Here is a 17,937-nt window from a genome sequence, read left to right as displayed (position 1 = left end):
CAATACGTAATAACACATTTTGCTGTGCTTGGAATCTCTACTCCTATGCCATTTCCATCTATTAAAGTCTTTACACTATGTCAAGGTCTTTAATCAAAAATAGTTTCAAATATAACAATATTATATGAAAAAGTTTATAAGTTTTTAAATTGTGTTAGGAAGGCACCCAAGGGCTGATTTCTTTTTAAAGAAAAAGGTGTATATTAAACCAATAAAATATTTATTTTGCCTATAATCTCTATCAGTGTTTTTCATTGTGCAGAGTTTACTCTTAAGCAAAGTAAGTATCAGATTTGATCAAATATTATACAGAATGGATAACAAGAAGAAAGATCAGGGCTTGGGTTTTTCAAATGTTTCAGATGTTCAGGGAACCTTAAGAGACATGGGTTGTAAATGTGAGGTAAGTGTTGGCACTTAAAACCAAAGTCTTAAAGTTATTGACTCTTGTAGCTCCAAGAATTTGCTTGTTCTTGACCTCTCCTGAGTTTGTGTAAGTGTGGCTCTCTCAGAATGATGGAAGAAAGCGTTTCAGGAGCTGGTGGCTGTTGAGCAGTGATTTCCAATAGCATCCTCCATGGGCGCAGCAGCCTGGCTCCTCAGTGCTCTGACCAGAAATGGTAACTGTAGGTAACAGCCAGGAGTGTCTGTGATGCTTCAGCTCTTACCTTGTAAGAACATTTGATCTCAGCAACACAGTCTAGTGTTTAATATATCCTGAGGAATGAAAAATAGTGCCAGTTTTTCTTCCAGCTGATGGAAAACAGATTTGTGATGTGCTGGCATAGTTTAGAGTAAAGACATTTCAAAATAACATTTCTAAAAACTCTAGTGAGACTAATGAATAAAGTGCCAATTTTCCCATAACCCTGATAACAGACTTCTGCTGTTCTTAAAGAAGCTTCCAGCTTCTGAGTTATTTATACAGGTATAGGAATGTTTAAAAAAAAAAAAAAAGTCATGCACTGCTGTCATAGAGGTTAAACTGAATTGGCATCAAGCTCTATTGACATTTCTGCTTTTGCCTTAGAAGCAGCCATCATTATTGGACACACCTAAGCTGGCTGGCTTGCCCTGTAGCAGTGTCAGTTTAGCTGTGATGGTTTGATGAGTGTGGACAATTTTTCTTTTGTTTAATGATTAAAATCGCTACTTTCCTTACAAATTACTGTTGTAATTTTTAATGCCAGCCTGCCATTTTATATAAAATCTGTGTAGATTGAAACAGCTTGATGAGTGGCTGATAAATAGCGGTCGATCACATTTGCTGTGCGTGAAGCTGTTGTTAATGCCAGAGAGATTTTGGATGCTTTTCTAAACTTCACTGTGATAGTGATCTTGGTTGCTGCCAGCTGGCTGCAAGAATATTAAGCTATGGCCTGTATTTTGGAAATCCCAAGAGCTAGCTGTTTTCTGTGGGTACAGGACAGCCACATTCCTGTTGACAGCAAAACAGCTCTCAGCAGACAGTGGTTCTGGCATTTCTTGGCCAGCAGTGATATCCTTGAGGCATTTCTTTTTCATTAATGTATCTAATTGTTTTTCTAGCTCATATAAAGTTTTGGCGTCCACAGTATCCTATAACCATGAATTCTGCAATTTAAGCACAGCCTTCATGGAGAAGGCTTTTTGTTTGAATCAATCCCTGAACAGTTTTGTACACTGCCTTCTAGCTCTGCTGCTGCTTTAAGGCCCCATTGGGCTGCAGAGATGGCACAGGCTGAAATGGGGTAGCCCTCAACTCCTGGTTTGTCCCTACTCATGAAGCAGCTCCATTCTCGCTGCTGCCTACATTTGTAGGAGAAATAGCAAACAGTTGTGCCCCAGCCACCTTTCAGGTCACCAGCCCCCAGATACTGCCCTCCAGGTGTGCCAACTGTGCAGGTCTGGCCAGCTGGGTCGCTCCCTCATGGATGCTGTAGACAGCACCTGTAACCTCTCTTGCATTGTCTCTCCTCTAAGTGAAGGAGGAAGTAAGAAAGAAGGGACATCTAAAAAGTCTCAAAAATCAGGATTTTAAAAAATGTGTTCTGGATTTGCTATACTAAGCTTTGATTACCCAGTTGATGACTTTCCATTTTTAGCCTGATAGCATGTGTTTGTACATGGAGTTTTCTAGCACAGGCTCTGAAACTGTTGAAGTTCATTTCTTGTTCGTCTTCTCTGTGTTCTTTATCTTAATGTCTTTAAAAAAAAAAATTACAGTAGAACCTCAATTTTATATTTCAATTGTTTCCTTCGGTGTTCCTTCAGTCAGTCAATTTTTGCATTACAGATTTAATATGGAAATGATATAAGTTCATTCTAAAGTCTATACTAACTGCCATCAGTAGTTCTATTTCTTGAAAAGCACATTATGTTTACCTTCTCCTTGGTGAGGAAGCATATTCTAGAATGGCCTTCTGCTGAAATACTTCCCTAAAACCAGTACAAGAATTTTGTCTTTTGCACGATTAAGCTATAGTCCATATTAGACATGGAACTTTTGACTGTCAAATCAGATTGTGTCCATAGCTCATTTCCTATGTTTTGGATGTGTATTCTATGGATGTAGTGGACAGCACCAACCAATAAGTATATGTACATTACTTGATAGCTCGGATTGCCGTGAGTTCCAGAAGGTGACTTGAATAGATAATATCACTTCTTATATCCTCGGAAAAAAAGTAAGTTTACACTGGTTATGATGAAAATCATATTGCTAAGGAATCACCATCTCAACTAGAGATCATAGAAAGAGCTGTATTTTTTACTTAAGGCTTTATGAATCCATGTACGTAGTTAGTATATGAGCATGGCCAAGTCTGATGTTCAATGGATGAATACTGCTCATGGAAATTTGGGTTAGGCTATTACTAGGCCAACAGCTCTCACTGATGATCCCACTGACTCTTGCCCTGCTCAACAAAACTGTCTGTTCCTTGTCTTGACCTGCCTGTAGCAGCACTTACTGCTCATGAGACAGTCATGATCTGCTTTGCGTTCTCCCACCCTTGCAGATTTTAAATTCTTTGCATTTTCAGCATGTAAATAGCAGACTGTTTCCAGTGATTGAGTGGGAGCCACCCTGACTGTAATGCCTGTATTTAGCTATTTTGAAAAGAAAACTTTCAGGGTCATTTTGAATATGTCATTGTTTACTCTTGTAAGGCTTGCATTTTAGCACTGATGAGCAACGCCCAGTGTACAGCCCCAAGAAGAAGACCTGTCCATGAACAAGGTGGGCACAGCAATGATTGTATCCAGGATTCATGCTTTCTACCTCCCTTTTACCAACAGCAAGAGCTGTGAAGCTGATGCCTCTGTATGGACAAATGCGGTGAAAAAACTTTGTAAGTTCATTAGAAAAGGGCAGAAGGAAGAGGCATGCTAAAATCCTCTTTGGCTGCAGCAGAAATCCAGTGAGCAGCATCTGGGAAGCAACATGCTCTGCAGTGTTTCTTCCCCTGATGCTGGTGGGGCTGCCCATCAGTATGCTGAGATGCTGGCATAGGGAGAAGTCTCCTTCTAGGCCAAGTACTCACTCTGTGATGGCACCCTGGTGGAGAAATGTAACTGAGTGCTTCCATGAATCTGCAGTCGTGAAATTAGGAGCCAAAGCCTTAAGTAGGTTTGCATTACAACAAGCTCCAGCTCCTCTCCAAGAATCATAGAATGGCAGGGGATTAGAAGGGACCTCTGGAGATCATCTAGTCCTTCTCCAGTAAATTTGCAGATGACTCCATCATCAGTAAATTTACAGATGACACCAAGCTGGGAGCAGGTGTTGATCTGTTAGAAGGTAGAAGGGCTCTGCAGAGGGACCGTGACCATCTAGACAGATGGGCAGAGTCCAACAGGATGGCATTCAACAAATCCAAGTGCCGGGTGCTGCACTTTGGCTACAACAACCCCATGCAGAGCTACAGGCTGGGGTCAGAGTGGCTGGAGAGCAGCCAGGTGGAAAGGGACCTGGGAGTACTGGTTGACAGCAGCTGAACATGAGCCAGCAGTGTGCCCAGGTGGCCAAGAGAGCCAATAGCATCCTGGCCTGCATCAGGCATAGTGTGGCCAGCAGGAGCAGGGAGGTCATTGTACCCCTGTACACAGCACTGGTTAGGCCACACCTGGAGTACTGTGTCCAGTTCTGGGCCCCTCAATTTAGGAAAGATGTTGAATTGCTGGAATGTGTCCAGAGAAGGGCAATGAGGCTGGTGAGAGGCCTTGAGCACAAGCCCTATGAGGAGAGGCTGAGGGAGCTGGGACTGTTTAGCCTGGAGAAGAGGAGGTTCAGGGGAGACCTGATTGCTGTCTACAACTACCTGAAGGGAGGTTGTAGCCAGGAGGGGTTTGGTCTCTTCTCCCAGGCAACCAGCACCAGAACAAGAGGACACAGTCTCAAGCTGCACCAGGGGAGGTTTAGGCTGGAGGTGAGGAGAAAGTTCTTCACAGAGAGAGTGGTTGGCCATTGGAATGGGCTGCCCAGGGAGGTGGTAGAGTCACCATCCCTGGAGGTGTTCAAGAGGGGATTGGACGTGGCACTTGGTGCCATGGTTTAGATAGGCATGAGGTGTAGGGTGACAGGTTGGACTCGATGATCCTTGAGGTCTCTTCCAACCTTCTTGATTCTATGATCTTCCCTGCAGCTGTGCCTAGATCACACTGCACAGGAACACATCCAGGTGGGTTTTGGAATTCTTTAGAGAAAGAGACTCCACAACCTTTCTGGGCAGCCTGTTCCAGTGTTCCATCAACCTCAAAGTAAAGATGTTTTTCATTAAGTTCATGTGAAACCTCCTGTGTTCTACTTTGTACCTGTTGCCCTTTTTCCTATCACTGGGCACCACTGGAAAAAAAGCCCAGCCCCATCCTCATAACCTTCACCCTTGAAATATTTCTGTGCGTTTATAAGATCCTATCTCAGTCTTCTCTTTTCCAGACTAAATAGCCCCAAGTCTCTCAGCCTCTCCTCTTAAGGAGAGCTACTCCTGATCCTTAATATCTTTGTGGCCTTCCGTTGGAGTCTCTCTAGTAGTTCCCTCTCTCTCTTGAACTGGAGAAAAACTGAGGTGGATCACAGGCCTGGCAGAAACTGTGCAGGACAAAGACCCTTGAATTTCCTTCCCAGCAGCCTTGTCTTTGGCGGGCAAAAAGTACATAAACTTAAAACAGGGAAAATATCTTAGGCAAGACCTGTGCTGTGAGTGCTTGGAGAGCTTGTCACTACACAGGAGATATTAAAAGGCATTACTTCATACTGGAATGCAGGGAAAGACACAGGAAGGAAAGTTCTTATGCAGTTATTATTTTTTCTTCCATGGTAATTTTAGCTGAATCGTGAAGGAATTTGAAACATTGTGGGGAGTGCACTAAAAAGAGATGAGCTAAAAGGATCTGGCAATACTTAAATGCATTTCGTCTCTTCCCCAGACTATGACAGAGTCTATGGAAAATGCAAGCATGCTTTGCCTGGAGACGTCAAGTGCTGCAAATTAGGTGTAAGAGAGAGCTGATGTAGTAATTCTGAAATGTTATATCCCAGTGCTCTCTGAAATATGCCTCTTATACTATTTTAAAAATACTTTTATTGTTATAGTGCATGTGAAGATTGCTGGGCAGCCAGCTACAATTAGGCACAGAGAGGATTGCTGCAGGAGCAAACGTCTCCACACTGTGCTGTTGTTGGACCACTCTGTGGTAACAGGCGTAGCAGCCCCATTAGGAATTCATCCTTGTGTCTTGTCCTGTCCTGTCATCTGGCTCCTTTCTAAACCTGCCAAGAAGTGGGTTTTTTTGTTTGATTTCTTCATACAACTGTTGAGCTTTTTTCTCAGATGCTATTGCTAGCAGTGACTTTGAGACATGATTATTTTAGATAGCATTGTCTTACAAACTAGAGCTAAAGCACCTGTCTATAATCCTTTACATTTAATGTTTTCATATTCTGAATGTATTTTTTCAACTGACTTTACTATTAACCCTTGTAATAATTGTAGCTTCTGTAATATAGTAACATACACTGTAATTGTAGCATAATTTAATACATGAAGTTGCATAGACATTTATATTATTATAGCGGATATTTTATGGCTGTTTTTTTCAGTATATTTAAAATATACTATTTGTTAATATATATAATAGCAAAGAAACTGGAAAACATTTTTCTCACTTTTTCTCGGAGTGAGAAAACAAAAAATATTTTGTTTCATGTATGCAAATGTTTTTGAAGAAAAGCCACAACTTCAGATTTCTATGTGTCCTCCCCCTGGGTGTATCCCTGTTTATATATGCTGTGTCTGGAGCTACCATTGAAGTTAATGGCATGTCTGTTCATGAAGAACATGTGAGATTGGATAGTTAGGCTGCCCTGAAAATAACTCTCTTATTGTCCTTTGTGAAAGTGGTGTGTGCCTCCCTTACTTTAGTGTCTTAGACTCTTAGTCATACCAGCAGAACTGCTGCAGTTGTGCTCTGGCTCTAATTGTTTTTGGAAGCCTATGAAACAGATTATAATTTGTCTTTGTAGGCATAGTGAAGGCTTAAAAATGATCATACTAAACACTGAACATCACTATTCTGCATGCTTCTTACTTTTTTGTGGTAACTGAAATTGAATATTTTAGCTTAGCACTGAAAATATTGAGGACTCAGTCTGAAAGGGCCCAGGATAAGCTGATCTTGGGCTCTACTTCAAGCAGCTAATGGGACGATTGTCAGGCACTCTAAGCAAAGAGGTAGGTTAAGTCAGTGGCTACTGTGTGTCATTTCAAACACTTCTTTTGAATTAAGCTGAAATGAAAAAGGAAAAACAATTACAGTGTTTGAAGAGCACTGTTGGTATGATTGACCAAATTATTGTCCTAGTCTTGGAAGAAGGCAGGCACTGATTTTGTACCCCAAACTAGGATTTGGCCCTCTGAATTGTAGCCATGTAAAAGAGAGGTAACTAGTCTGAGTCAGATTTACTTTTTCTAAGGTTAATGGAGAGAAAATGTCATCTTCACTAAACACCATATTCCACTTAGATAGGACAGGGCAAAATTCTCTTTGCTATGTCTAGCAAGAGGGAGCCCAGAAGACTAGCTTAAATGTGGATGTTCTCAGTGTCTGAAATCATGTGAGATAGAGCCCACCAGAACAAATGACAGTCTAAATCTGCAAACCCAGCCTAAACTGCAAACCCACATAGTACATCGTGAAAATGTAGGCATCTGTGTGGATTCATCATCAAAAATCTTCCTGGAAGAGGTTTAGAAAAGAATTTTAAAGGGCAAAGGCAATTGTTTGATAATGTGAGAAGAGAAGAGTGGTTCTGGCACACTGTAACGGATTATTGCATCCACCCCTCCTACTTCCTCCACCCCCAAAATCTGAAAACTTCCTGATTTGTGTTCATCAATAATTAAGAGCCCATCAGCAATACTCAGAGGGAGCTTGCATTGCACTTCTGAGCAGCCAGTTAGTAATGTACAGTGCAGAGATCCTCTTTTTCAAATCCCAGGGCTCCAGGCCATGCAATGCTAGTATTGCATTTTCAATTAGCTTCTGAGTGAGTGCTTGGCATATGTAGAAGTGAACTGGTACACAATTAGCTTATTGTTCCTTTCAGCCTTGTGCTGAGAGGATCTGAAGGACTGCAGAAGAGAGAGGAGAGGGAAAAACAAACCTAAAATAGTTAAGCCAGTGGCATCTCCTTGGATGTGGAATACGAGTTGCTTGACTCACAGATCGCTGTGCTAAGTCGGGAGTTACAGCTGTTCCAGAGGAGCACCCAGCTTGGCTGTGAGGAGGGTGCGTGGGGAGAGGAGCAGACCAAGTCTCCAGGTCTGGACTCTTCTCTCGTCTGACTCACCTCAGCACCACAATGGAGCCCAACAGCCCTAAAAAAATACAGTTTGCGATGCCACTGTTTCAGAGTCAAATAGACCCCGAGGCAGCTGAGCAGGTAAGGACGATGAGGGAATGGAGTAGAAATGGGAGGAAGAAGTGGGGTTAAAACAGGTAATACTTGTGACCTAAATGCTTTTAAACTTATATTAGTGTAACTTTAGATTAAATGTGCTAGAGGATACAGAGGTTATAGTGATATCTGGATATATCCAAAGAAGGAGAAGGATATGTCCTTTAGCCAGAGTAAGACCTGTTTACCTTGGGTGGGTTTATTCAGTACATATTTGTTGTGCCTTTTCTATAACTGGACTTATACTCTAGTGCATACACTTCACATATATACACTTGCTCAGCAAATAAGCTGAAGTATATTTGTACATAAAGCAAAAGGTGAAGCTGATAAAGGTACCTAATGGAAATTTTGTGCAGAAGATATCTTATTCATTTTGCACAATAGTTACCACTTCAGTGACTTCCTGTAATTCTGATTATTTTTATGGTCTTCTTTACGTCATTGTTACAGTGTTTTATATATTTGAAAACTATTTACTTGTAGAAATATGCCTGACTTATGTCTGCATTGGAATGATGTGTGTGCTATTTTAAGTTTTGAGTCATTCCCAAAACATGTACATGCATATAATATATATATATATCAATACAGATGTCTAAGGAGGAAAAGATATCTATTATTATGCAAACACAGGTGTGCATAAAAAAAGGGCACAAGGAATCTTAGGAGAAAAAAATGGAGAAATTGTAATTAGGTGACCCAATTTATCTCCTATTAGGAGAAAAATTTGTCTCAATGTGAGTCCTCCTTGACGTTCACTTCTATTTCGGTAAGTCTAGTTTTAGTTGATACCAGGGGAATATCATAACCTTGACAGTTCTGTGCCATCAGCTACAAAATTCTTTGCACCTTTAGGACAGGTGTCTAGTTTCCTTCATATTCTGATGTCGTGCCTCTTAGAAGGCGTCTGCCAGAAAATGATGAGCTGTGAGTGATCACTGAATGAAGAAATACTAGAAGGGTTCAGAAGAGAATTGCTGCAGGTCTTCATTTTGTCCATTGGTACTTCTGAGCTGTGAGATGTCTGTACCTTATGGAACAGATCTGCAGTGACTTCAAGCAGGTTGTGTTCTGGTATTTTTCTAAAATCTGTGAGACCCAGAGGATTAGGATTTCCCAGAATTCTTATGGCTTTTGAAATGCTGTGGCTGAAATTCTGCACAGTATTTATGGGCAGTCCTTTCTTTATGTTGTGAATTTAATTCCTAGTGCTATAGAGTTTCACTGTGTATGATGAAATTAAAGTAGTACATTCTACTGTCAGCTACAGTTATGCTAATCTGGAATAAAACCATTAACCTTGATGATGTAATTTTCCATTTACATCTCTGAAAGTAAAATTTGAACCCAGACAAATGCAGATGTTGGCTCAGCAACTGAAAACTGAAAAAGGCGTACACACTGACATTGAGGTTTTATGTCTGAATGGCTTCTAGCTTAAGTCCTCTTGGTCCCTCTCTTAAATTCAACAGAGCAACAATAGCCTGGAGGCTTTAGTAAAGCAACACAAAGCTTTCAATGCAAATGTGTGCATTATAGAAAGGTAGTTCAATATCATGTAGTTCAACCAGTGCTAATGGAACAAAAAGAATTGCATACAGTTCAGGATTATATATTTATATGTAAAGATTGGTTGCAAGATGACTCAAGAGTCCTAGGTATTTGCACGTATAACTGCTGCAATCATTCTGATGAAAAGCTAAATGTGAATATTGTAAATTATGGCTGATATATGTCAGCAATACGTGTCCAAAAACTTATTCAAGATGATTCAAATCCTACAGGTATTTTGGAAAGCTCTTCCTCATGCTTTTGCTTTCCATGTAAAAGCAACAGCATGACCCTGATCACTGTCAAACCAGACGAGCAGTCAGTAAGGCAGTGGCATACTGAGGTTCTTTAAATATTTTCTTTTTTAGCTTTGTCTGGTCTGTGTTCAAGAGGATACCAGATGGATTTTTTTTTTTTTTTTTTTTTTGTTTTGTGTGCAAGGCAGTTGATGAACCATAATGACTGTGGTTGGTTTATGCCTGTTACAGATCAGGAAAAGAAGGCCTACACCAGCATCACTTGTTATCATGAATGAACATGTGCCCCCAGGTATGTGCCAACCATTGAACTTGCAAGCACAGTATTGTCTGCAAATTGGTTTTATTAACTGCATGATTTTAAAAAATCCAGTAAATATCAAATAATGGATCTTAGAACTGTTTGGAGTAAACCCCATGAATATGTGTAACTCCTGATCTCCAGATAATGTCAGTAATTTCCACCAACATTTTCTTTCCCTGGGTGGATACTTTGGAGATCCGTGAAGTTCTAGTTTTGGTTCTCTGATCTCTAGACACCAGGCTGGCTCCAAGGCTAAATCAATTTAGGGAATTGCTTCTTCAAAACAGGTTTTCATTATTCCTTTCCGACTTTGAATACATTATCTACATCCAAGACTCTTCCCAGAATATTTTCTGTGGGGTGGGACAGGTTGAGATTGCATCATACTTTGTCACATAAATGTGACTTCAGGAAGATTCTTTAATAAGATGCTTAGAGTGTATTATAAGCAAAAAAAGCTCAGTAAAAATAGATTACTGGGAAAAGTGTTCAAGACATAATCCCATACTTTATATCAAACTTTTCTTTTGTTGTGCTCTGTAGCATTTTTTCCTGTATTTTCATCATATGAACCTTTTTCAAAAGCAGTTCAGGCTTTTTTCTCACTGGTGGGTCTCTAAGATCATTACTGGGTGCACTGGCATCTTGCTAGAATAAAACCATTTTAACTCCATTAGCATCTTTGCTTACTGCACTTGATGCTGACCATCTCCAGTTCTGATTAACATTGCAGCAGTTGAAATTCTTCAGAAATGTGCAGAAAGAAGCTTTTAGACAGCTTTGCTTTTGGGATTGAGATCGTTGCAGCACAGCACACAGATTAGGGAGGTTCAGGCATGGCATATGGCTAAGGTTATTGTCTGACACTGAAAGTGACCTATACGTTTGCTATTGAGCTAACACTGATCCCACTTTGGAGAGGAGCTTTCTGGCCTGAATTTCAGGCAGGTCTGTTCTCAGTAATGGTGCACAAAAGATCTGCCTTTGACTCTACAGTGTCTGTGTTGCTAGGACTTAATTTAAAGCAATTTCACCTTGGTTGTTAATCTCTCTTGCAATTCACTTTGTACACGTTGTACCATCATATTTCTTTTTATAAACAGATACTTGGTACAGTATGAAATCAAAACCAGATAATAAGAACACTTTTTAATTTACAGGAAATTTTACTGTAAACAAAGTGGTGCATGTCTGTTATCTCCTTTCCTGCAGTGTTCATAATAAATTTTTAAATAAATCATTTTTATTGCAAGTCAGGATTGCTGCAAGCATCAGTCAACTTCCATATAAGCCCAAGAGTTAGTATTCGCCTTCTTCACTTAGTTATATTTATTGATTTAGATATTATCTTCTCTTACTAGATACTGGGAATTAATATCAAGAAAGGTATTCTTCGGTTAAATTATAATCTTGTCTTGTTTTTTTAATTTTGTATAAAGTCAGATAAAATTAAAAACTTTAAAAGCATCTTCATTTTCCTGCACCTCACCATGTGGGTTTTGCATGAGCAAGTGCATACACATTTCCATGTCCTATGTTTGATATGGGCAGGTGCTTTGAACAAGGTTTCCATATGTGGCTGTGTAAACCTGCCGAAGTACTGCAAAGCCAAGTGGAAAGGCAGATAATAGCTTTGAAATGGAAGCACAAGCAGCACAAAAATACCCTGTGGTCTTGATCTTGCATGATGCTGTACAGCTACTGAAATTTTTGTATACCTTCAGAGTTAGTTAGTCCTAGGGGCTCTTGACACTTTGCTGGTGAAACCCCAAATTGCCAGTTGCTTATTGAATTTTGATTACAGTTCAGTGGGATGCTGAATAACAATTTGTCTCAAAAAATATTAATCACTGCATGGTGATTAATGGTTGCAGCCAATAAAATAATAATAATAATAATAATAAGGGTGCTAACCTGACACTCCAACAAATTGCTTTAGAAGCATGATTCCCTAGATCAGCAGAGAAACTGAACAGCAGAGAGTTTTAATCATACTGTCAAAGCCACCTATTAACCAGAATCCTGCCTCTTGAATTTTCCCCACTGGAGTACTCCAATTCCCTCTTTAGGAGCAAACAAGGATTTAAAATATGTGTCCTAATGCGATTCTAAATGTTTGGGTGCCCCTGCAAAGTTTACTCAAGTTATCTCAACTTCTTTTATTTTGAAAAACAGAGACAGGCATTTTCTAAGAATCAGACTTTTCTATAGCTTTTTTTGTTTCAGCTGCTTCTGATTGCATCAGGAAAAATAAAAACAAACCAGCATTTTTGTGGTTATTCCGGTGTTCTGGATACAGACCCATCTGGAAATGAGGAGGCAGTAAAATGTATTTGAATGTTTCAGAACTTCCTAACGAATTTACTTCGAGTTGTGCTGTACAGAGATCTAATATAGTTGTTTTCTTCTAAGTCTTCTCATCCATCCCTGATGTCTGCTACAGCTTTAACAAGATTCTGTCTTCACTGATTTAGGTCAGGTCCATTGTGCTATAAAGTGAGGATGGATTATCTGCTAAGACTAAATATTTTTATACCAATGATGGGAACAAAAAACTGTAAGAGATGTCTGCTTGCTTTATTATTTCCAAAGAAATAGTGCTAGACCACACTAAATAATATAAAAACAGGATATGGCTACAGAAGCTTATATCCAGCCTGTAGTATTGGCTGGTGCATTTTCACTCTGGTTGCATCATGTGTAATTGCAATCAAAGTCAACAAAAGAGAAATTTATATTACAGCAGCAACAATGATTGCAATGGACAATATGAGCTTGCAAAGCAACATAGCAATGAATAAACCCATAATTCTTTCTACAAGTGCTCTGTAAACTGTTCTTTGATGAGTTATGTAACATCTGAGAAGAGAAGGTAGCACTAGAAAAATGAGGCTCAAATTGTGAAGTTACTTAACTCTATCGTGCTTCAGTTGCTATCAATGGAGCTGATGTTTGATTTCATAATATCTAACCAGATTTACTTTTATTTGAAATTATAAGACCCATTTACTATCTGTGAAAGCAAAGACAAATGTAAGTGGGCAGAACTACAAAAATGTGCAGCACTTAATCCTGTGCAGGCTGTCTGGAAAACTGAGTATCACTATGCCTTGAAAGCAACCTTTTCTGCAGTGCCATAACATACTCACAACCTCCTGTCTCCTTACCAAGCATAGCAGAATATATAGGAAAATCAACTCTTATAATCTGAAATAAAAGTCTGACCATGATCTAAATTAGCAGAATATCATATTGCTATGGCTCAAGAAAAAGCTGATAGCAATGTAGAGGAGGCACAGTGGAGGGAGGAAAACATGTCAGACCACAACTTAGTGCTATTAGGACTTGCTTTGATCATAAAATGATGCCAGTGTTCCTGTATGGACTGGCTTTGTCACACAGCCAATGCAACATCAAACAGTCTGGCTGGCAAAGACTCTAAGTGTTCGGTCTTCTTGAAGCATTAGAATATGGGTAAACATTAGGATAAACCTCTGCCTTTCCTAACTTTATAAGTATTTGCTGTTTTCAACTCTTCTTTCTGCTCAGTTGCCTGTTTTGACTTCCTTGTTTGTAATGTAAATGTTACTCAGTGCTTGGAAATAAGAAAAACATAGTAATGTGTTTTGACAACTCTCCTCCAAAGCTGCCTTTTAGTATTTTGCAAATCTTATTTCAAGGAAGAAAGGATATATTATCACTGCAAAAAACTTGTATTCCAGTTACAACTCAGTACACCTGTTTTCTGTAGGCTAGAAATCATAACTTGACGATGTGCAAGCTGTACCTGCCTCCAGACAAGGAGCTTGCTTGCAGCTTGTCTTTGGGCATTAACAGTTTTGCTGTTCCCCAGACTGGGATTCATGTTTCCCCAGAGGTCTGCTGAAATGCTTCAGAAGTGGCCTCAATATTTGGTGCAGTAGCAAGAAATATAGCCAGATGGGTGGTGGGATGAAAAAGGGTCCATACAGCTATGGCAATTCCATGACAACCCTGAGCTGATTTTTTTTTTTTTTTTAAATACTAAATTGGCTCTAGACACTCCCAGACTTCACCCACATAAATCTCATTATCACATATAGATGTGCTTTCTGACAATGCAAACTATACCAGCACCATAACCCAGAGGGGATAAATGCAATATGCTCCATCCAGCATTAATGTTTGTGACTAGCATTTATTAGAATATGCTTCTAGGTGAATGAATGTGTTTGGTTTACATCTACAGATCACATTTGTTTTTTCTCCCCCCAGAAATAGAGAGGGATCAAAACAGACCTACTAAGTAGGAGGCAGCTGTTTCTGGGCATTGTGGATCAGTTCTGCTAAACTTTCTCAGGCAAAAGTCTCACTGAAAGATGACACAATAGGGAACTCTTGGTCTCAGAGTTCAAGAAAACTGATGTATTTTTCAGGAGCTTCAGATTCTGGTAGGACATACTGCTTACTTTGATTCAGGAAATAGAAAGTGAGTGAGCCAAATAGCAGCTGTTTCCAATTGCAAATTTAGGCTTCTAATGTGGTAATAAAACATTCAGAAAAGCAGTACATTAATAAAACCTCTCATTAACTGTATTTTCTTCGTCAAACTAGTTGGCCTTTCTATATGCTAGATGTGGATACCATTTAAGTGTGCTGCCTGGTTTTATTCCGGTCTAGGAGTTTATGGAGGTACAGCAATAAGCAATGAAAAAGATCTGCGTCCCTTCACACCACAGGACCAGTACAGCTCAGTGTACATTACCAATGGGCACCAAGATGCTCAGAGATTGGGTGTGTTGGTCAGGGCAGTGAGGACCTTCGTGTTCTTTCATCCTGTACAAGAAAGGACAGTCTGACACAGTGAAGTAATGAAACATATAAAACAAACATTGCATAAGGCCTGCGAGGTGATAGAGATTTCAGAACAGAAATGAAAATGTCTGTGCTTGAAAATATCCTGCTGTTTGCAGGCTCATATGTAACTGCAAACACTCATTGGAAAACTACATCTTACCTATATACACTATGCTTGGATAGTTTTTCATCTGGATTACTGTGAATTTACTCTGCAGTTCAAGCACACCTAAGTCCATGGGGCAAGCCAGAGCATAGGTTCCTCACACATATGCAGTGTGAGTAAAGACTCCATGATCTGATCCATAAAAACAGAAAATAAATGAAAAATGTCAGGAAATTGCTTGAGCTGTTTTTAAAGCAGCCCAGAAGCAACAGCTCACAGGTTCCAAAAAGAAGCAGTGAACTTAAAAAAAAAGGTTTCTTCAGCATTTTTCACAAAAGTTCTCCATTTTCATGAGACAATAAGGATATCATATGTCATTGTCATCAGCTGCCAAAAGAGCAGTCATGCTCCCTGCAGTATGATAAAGGCAGCAAAAAAGAGGGCTAGGCTTGAATCGGTTGGGATGTGGTGGGCACTACTGGGCCTTAACTGGCCAAAGCAGCCAGATGCATTTTCACTATTCATTCATGAATGCATTGGTTCACAAATGGAAGCATTGCCTGGCAACATTTTAGTCATTGCGTAAAACATATAGCGTGGAACAGTAAGAAACATGTATTATTTCATACAGTGCCCAAGCAGGGTCCAGACTGTCTGTTTGGTCAGGAAGTAATGCTTTAACATGGAGCAGGGTCTGAAAACTACTCAGAGAAAGTAAAAAGTAAAAGGTGTTTGGCATGTTCTGGTCAAAATTTGCTTATTTTATTTTGTTTGTTTATTTATTTATTTTTAAATCCACGGTTCCTTCATTTTCAATGTTAATGACAACTGCATAAGTCCGTTTTCCATGACATATAGCCCATGAGAGCTTGGTTGCTCCTACTGACTACAGTCTAGCTGGCTGAAGTAAGTGAATTTAGTCAAAACAAGAACAAATCCTCATTCACCAGAGCCTGCCTTCCCTCTGTGAGATGGGGAGTATGGAATGAAGCACTGCCTGAGAAAGGTCTGGTCTGTGGAAACGCCTGAGCCACCCCAGCAGACTGGAAATAGAGGTTGTTTTTTTCACAACCAAGACTCAGATTTCTGGCCTAGATTAAAGAAGTACAGCTGAGAGGCCAAAATCAAAAATTTTACTCGCTCTGACTGCAGGTGGAATTACATTAATACATTTCCCTCATCCAGCCTTAAATTAATCAACGTTCTGTTTTATTTATCAGTGCAGCCAAGCTCCTAATGTGTACCATCACATTACTTGTTCCTCCTATTCCCTGCCTCCTGTTGTTTTTGTGTTGGAAGGATCAATGTCTGTGGAACTATCTGAAAGTTAAGGAGGTATTTTTAGAGTTGAACCTTGTACTCTTCATCTGTTTTCCTCATTCCTTATATAAAAGCTCCATAGAAACAGCCTTATTCACCCCAGGAGCTTATTTGCAAATAATTTCTAATATATGTGTCATCATGTTACAGATCCCCAGCTGTTTGATTATTCAGCTTCAAGACTGATAACCTTTCAGTCTGTTTACCTGTGTTATCACTTCCATGCGTATTAATGTGACAGAGTCATGCCATGGCTACAGGATAGCAATGTGCACAACTACCTAACCTGTTTGAAGAAGTTAGTTGGACATCTTCTAACTTCATTGCATTCATAAGGTTTAGTATTTTGCTGGAGGAACTCTAACAGGTTTGCACTGTGTCAAATACTTAAACACCTCATAGAATTTGTTTTGGTGAGAATTCTGAATAGATGGTGGGTTTTCTATTTAAAGGATGAAATGCCTGGGATTAACTACTGCTTATAGTCAAAGTACTTAAGCTATATTTAATATAGCTAACTGAGTAGACAATCAGGGTATTTGGTGTGTTTTGAATGTGGTTTTGTTTTGCTCTGGTTTTTTTTAAGTGGTAAAAAGAATGAGAGACTATTTGAAATTCAGTCCATTTAAACATAAAATGTGATTTGAATAAGAATGTCAAAATAGTTTGACTTGAGAGTACGTTTAAATTATACTTCAATAATGTGATAATATTGATTTAAAATTTTTTGTTTGTTTTACATCAGGTAATAAACTAAAATCCATTAATAAATGTTTCAGCCTACTGAGGGGAAAAAAAAACCCAATGCATGGTTTGTCTGACCTCTACTATTTAGTACTTAATGCAGCACTCATTTACCATGGTGACGTATGTGGAATAAATAGATAATGCAGATAGATGAGAGAGAATCCAGCTTTTAGCCCTTACCTCATTATGTTCAGAATATTGGGAAGGGGTTGCACTTAAAACATCAATCAAGATAGCCCCATTTATTGAGCTTTCAGAGGCAAAATTTAACTCTTTACGTGGAGTAACTGAAGTTAAAGCTTCACTGCAAAGCACCAAAAGTGGAAATTCAATTAATCTGGACCAGGAGCTAGCAGAGACTCTGATCACAGTGAAGTTATCGATCACGAAAGTTCTTGCCAACTAACAAGACTGCAGAAATTCAAAGAGAGTGCAGGGAGGTGTAAAGCTTAGCTTTGCTTTCCTGTGAATATGAGCTGTTTGTGTCACCACCTGGTAGAAAAAAGATCAGCTGGACAAGCCAAGTCTCTTTTTACAGTAACTAAAGCCATCTAGGGTAGAATTAAGCTACAGTCTATTGGAAGGAGCTCTGTTTGCCCCTTCTCTCCTTCAGAGCGCTATTCATGTGCCTGTATCTGAAATGATCACTTCTACTGTTTTCCTCAAATGGCTTTACTGGAGTATCAAGAGAATAGCATGGTAGCAGAATGAAGTAGAGTTGCATGCTCACTCTTTGTTCTTTTTTCTCCCTGGGATACCTGGGATGCAGAGACACCATTATTTATCTTGTGGAACCAAACTGCTCTTACAGAGTTCACAATGCTAAGCTGACAAATGTGCATTTTAAAGGTTGTGGTTTTCACCTGAGGCTATG

The 17,937-nt window shown here is 39.5% G+C and overlaps 1 protein-coding gene across 1 annotated transcript in view; it reads left to right on the top strand.

The window, feature by feature from the left end:
* Positions 1-7,843: 7,843 nt before the first annotated feature.
* Positions 7,844-17,937, top strand: part of PPP1R1C (protein phosphatase 1 regulatory inhibitor subunit 1C) — a 47,043-nt gene continuing 36,949 nt past the window's right edge. The window contains exons 1-2 of the mRNA XM_054381339.1: positions 7,844-7,923; positions 9,960-10,042. Coding sequence (XP_054237314.1) covers positions 7,844-7,923; positions 9,960-10,042 — 163 coding nt within the window. The remainder of the gene's footprint in view (positions 7,924-9,959; positions 10,043-17,937) is intronic.

This window comes from Indicator indicator, chromosome 5 (genome assembly GCF_027791375.1).
Source record: "Indicator indicator isolate 239-I01 chromosome 5, UM_Iind_1.1, whole genome shotgun sequence".
In the NCBI taxonomy this organism is placed as follows: domain Eukaryota; kingdom Metazoa; phylum Chordata; class Aves; order Piciformes; family Indicatoridae; genus Indicator; species Indicator indicator.
The sequence above is the reverse complement of the archived record's forward strand: the minus strand, read 5'-3'. Positions and strand labels throughout refer to the sequence as shown.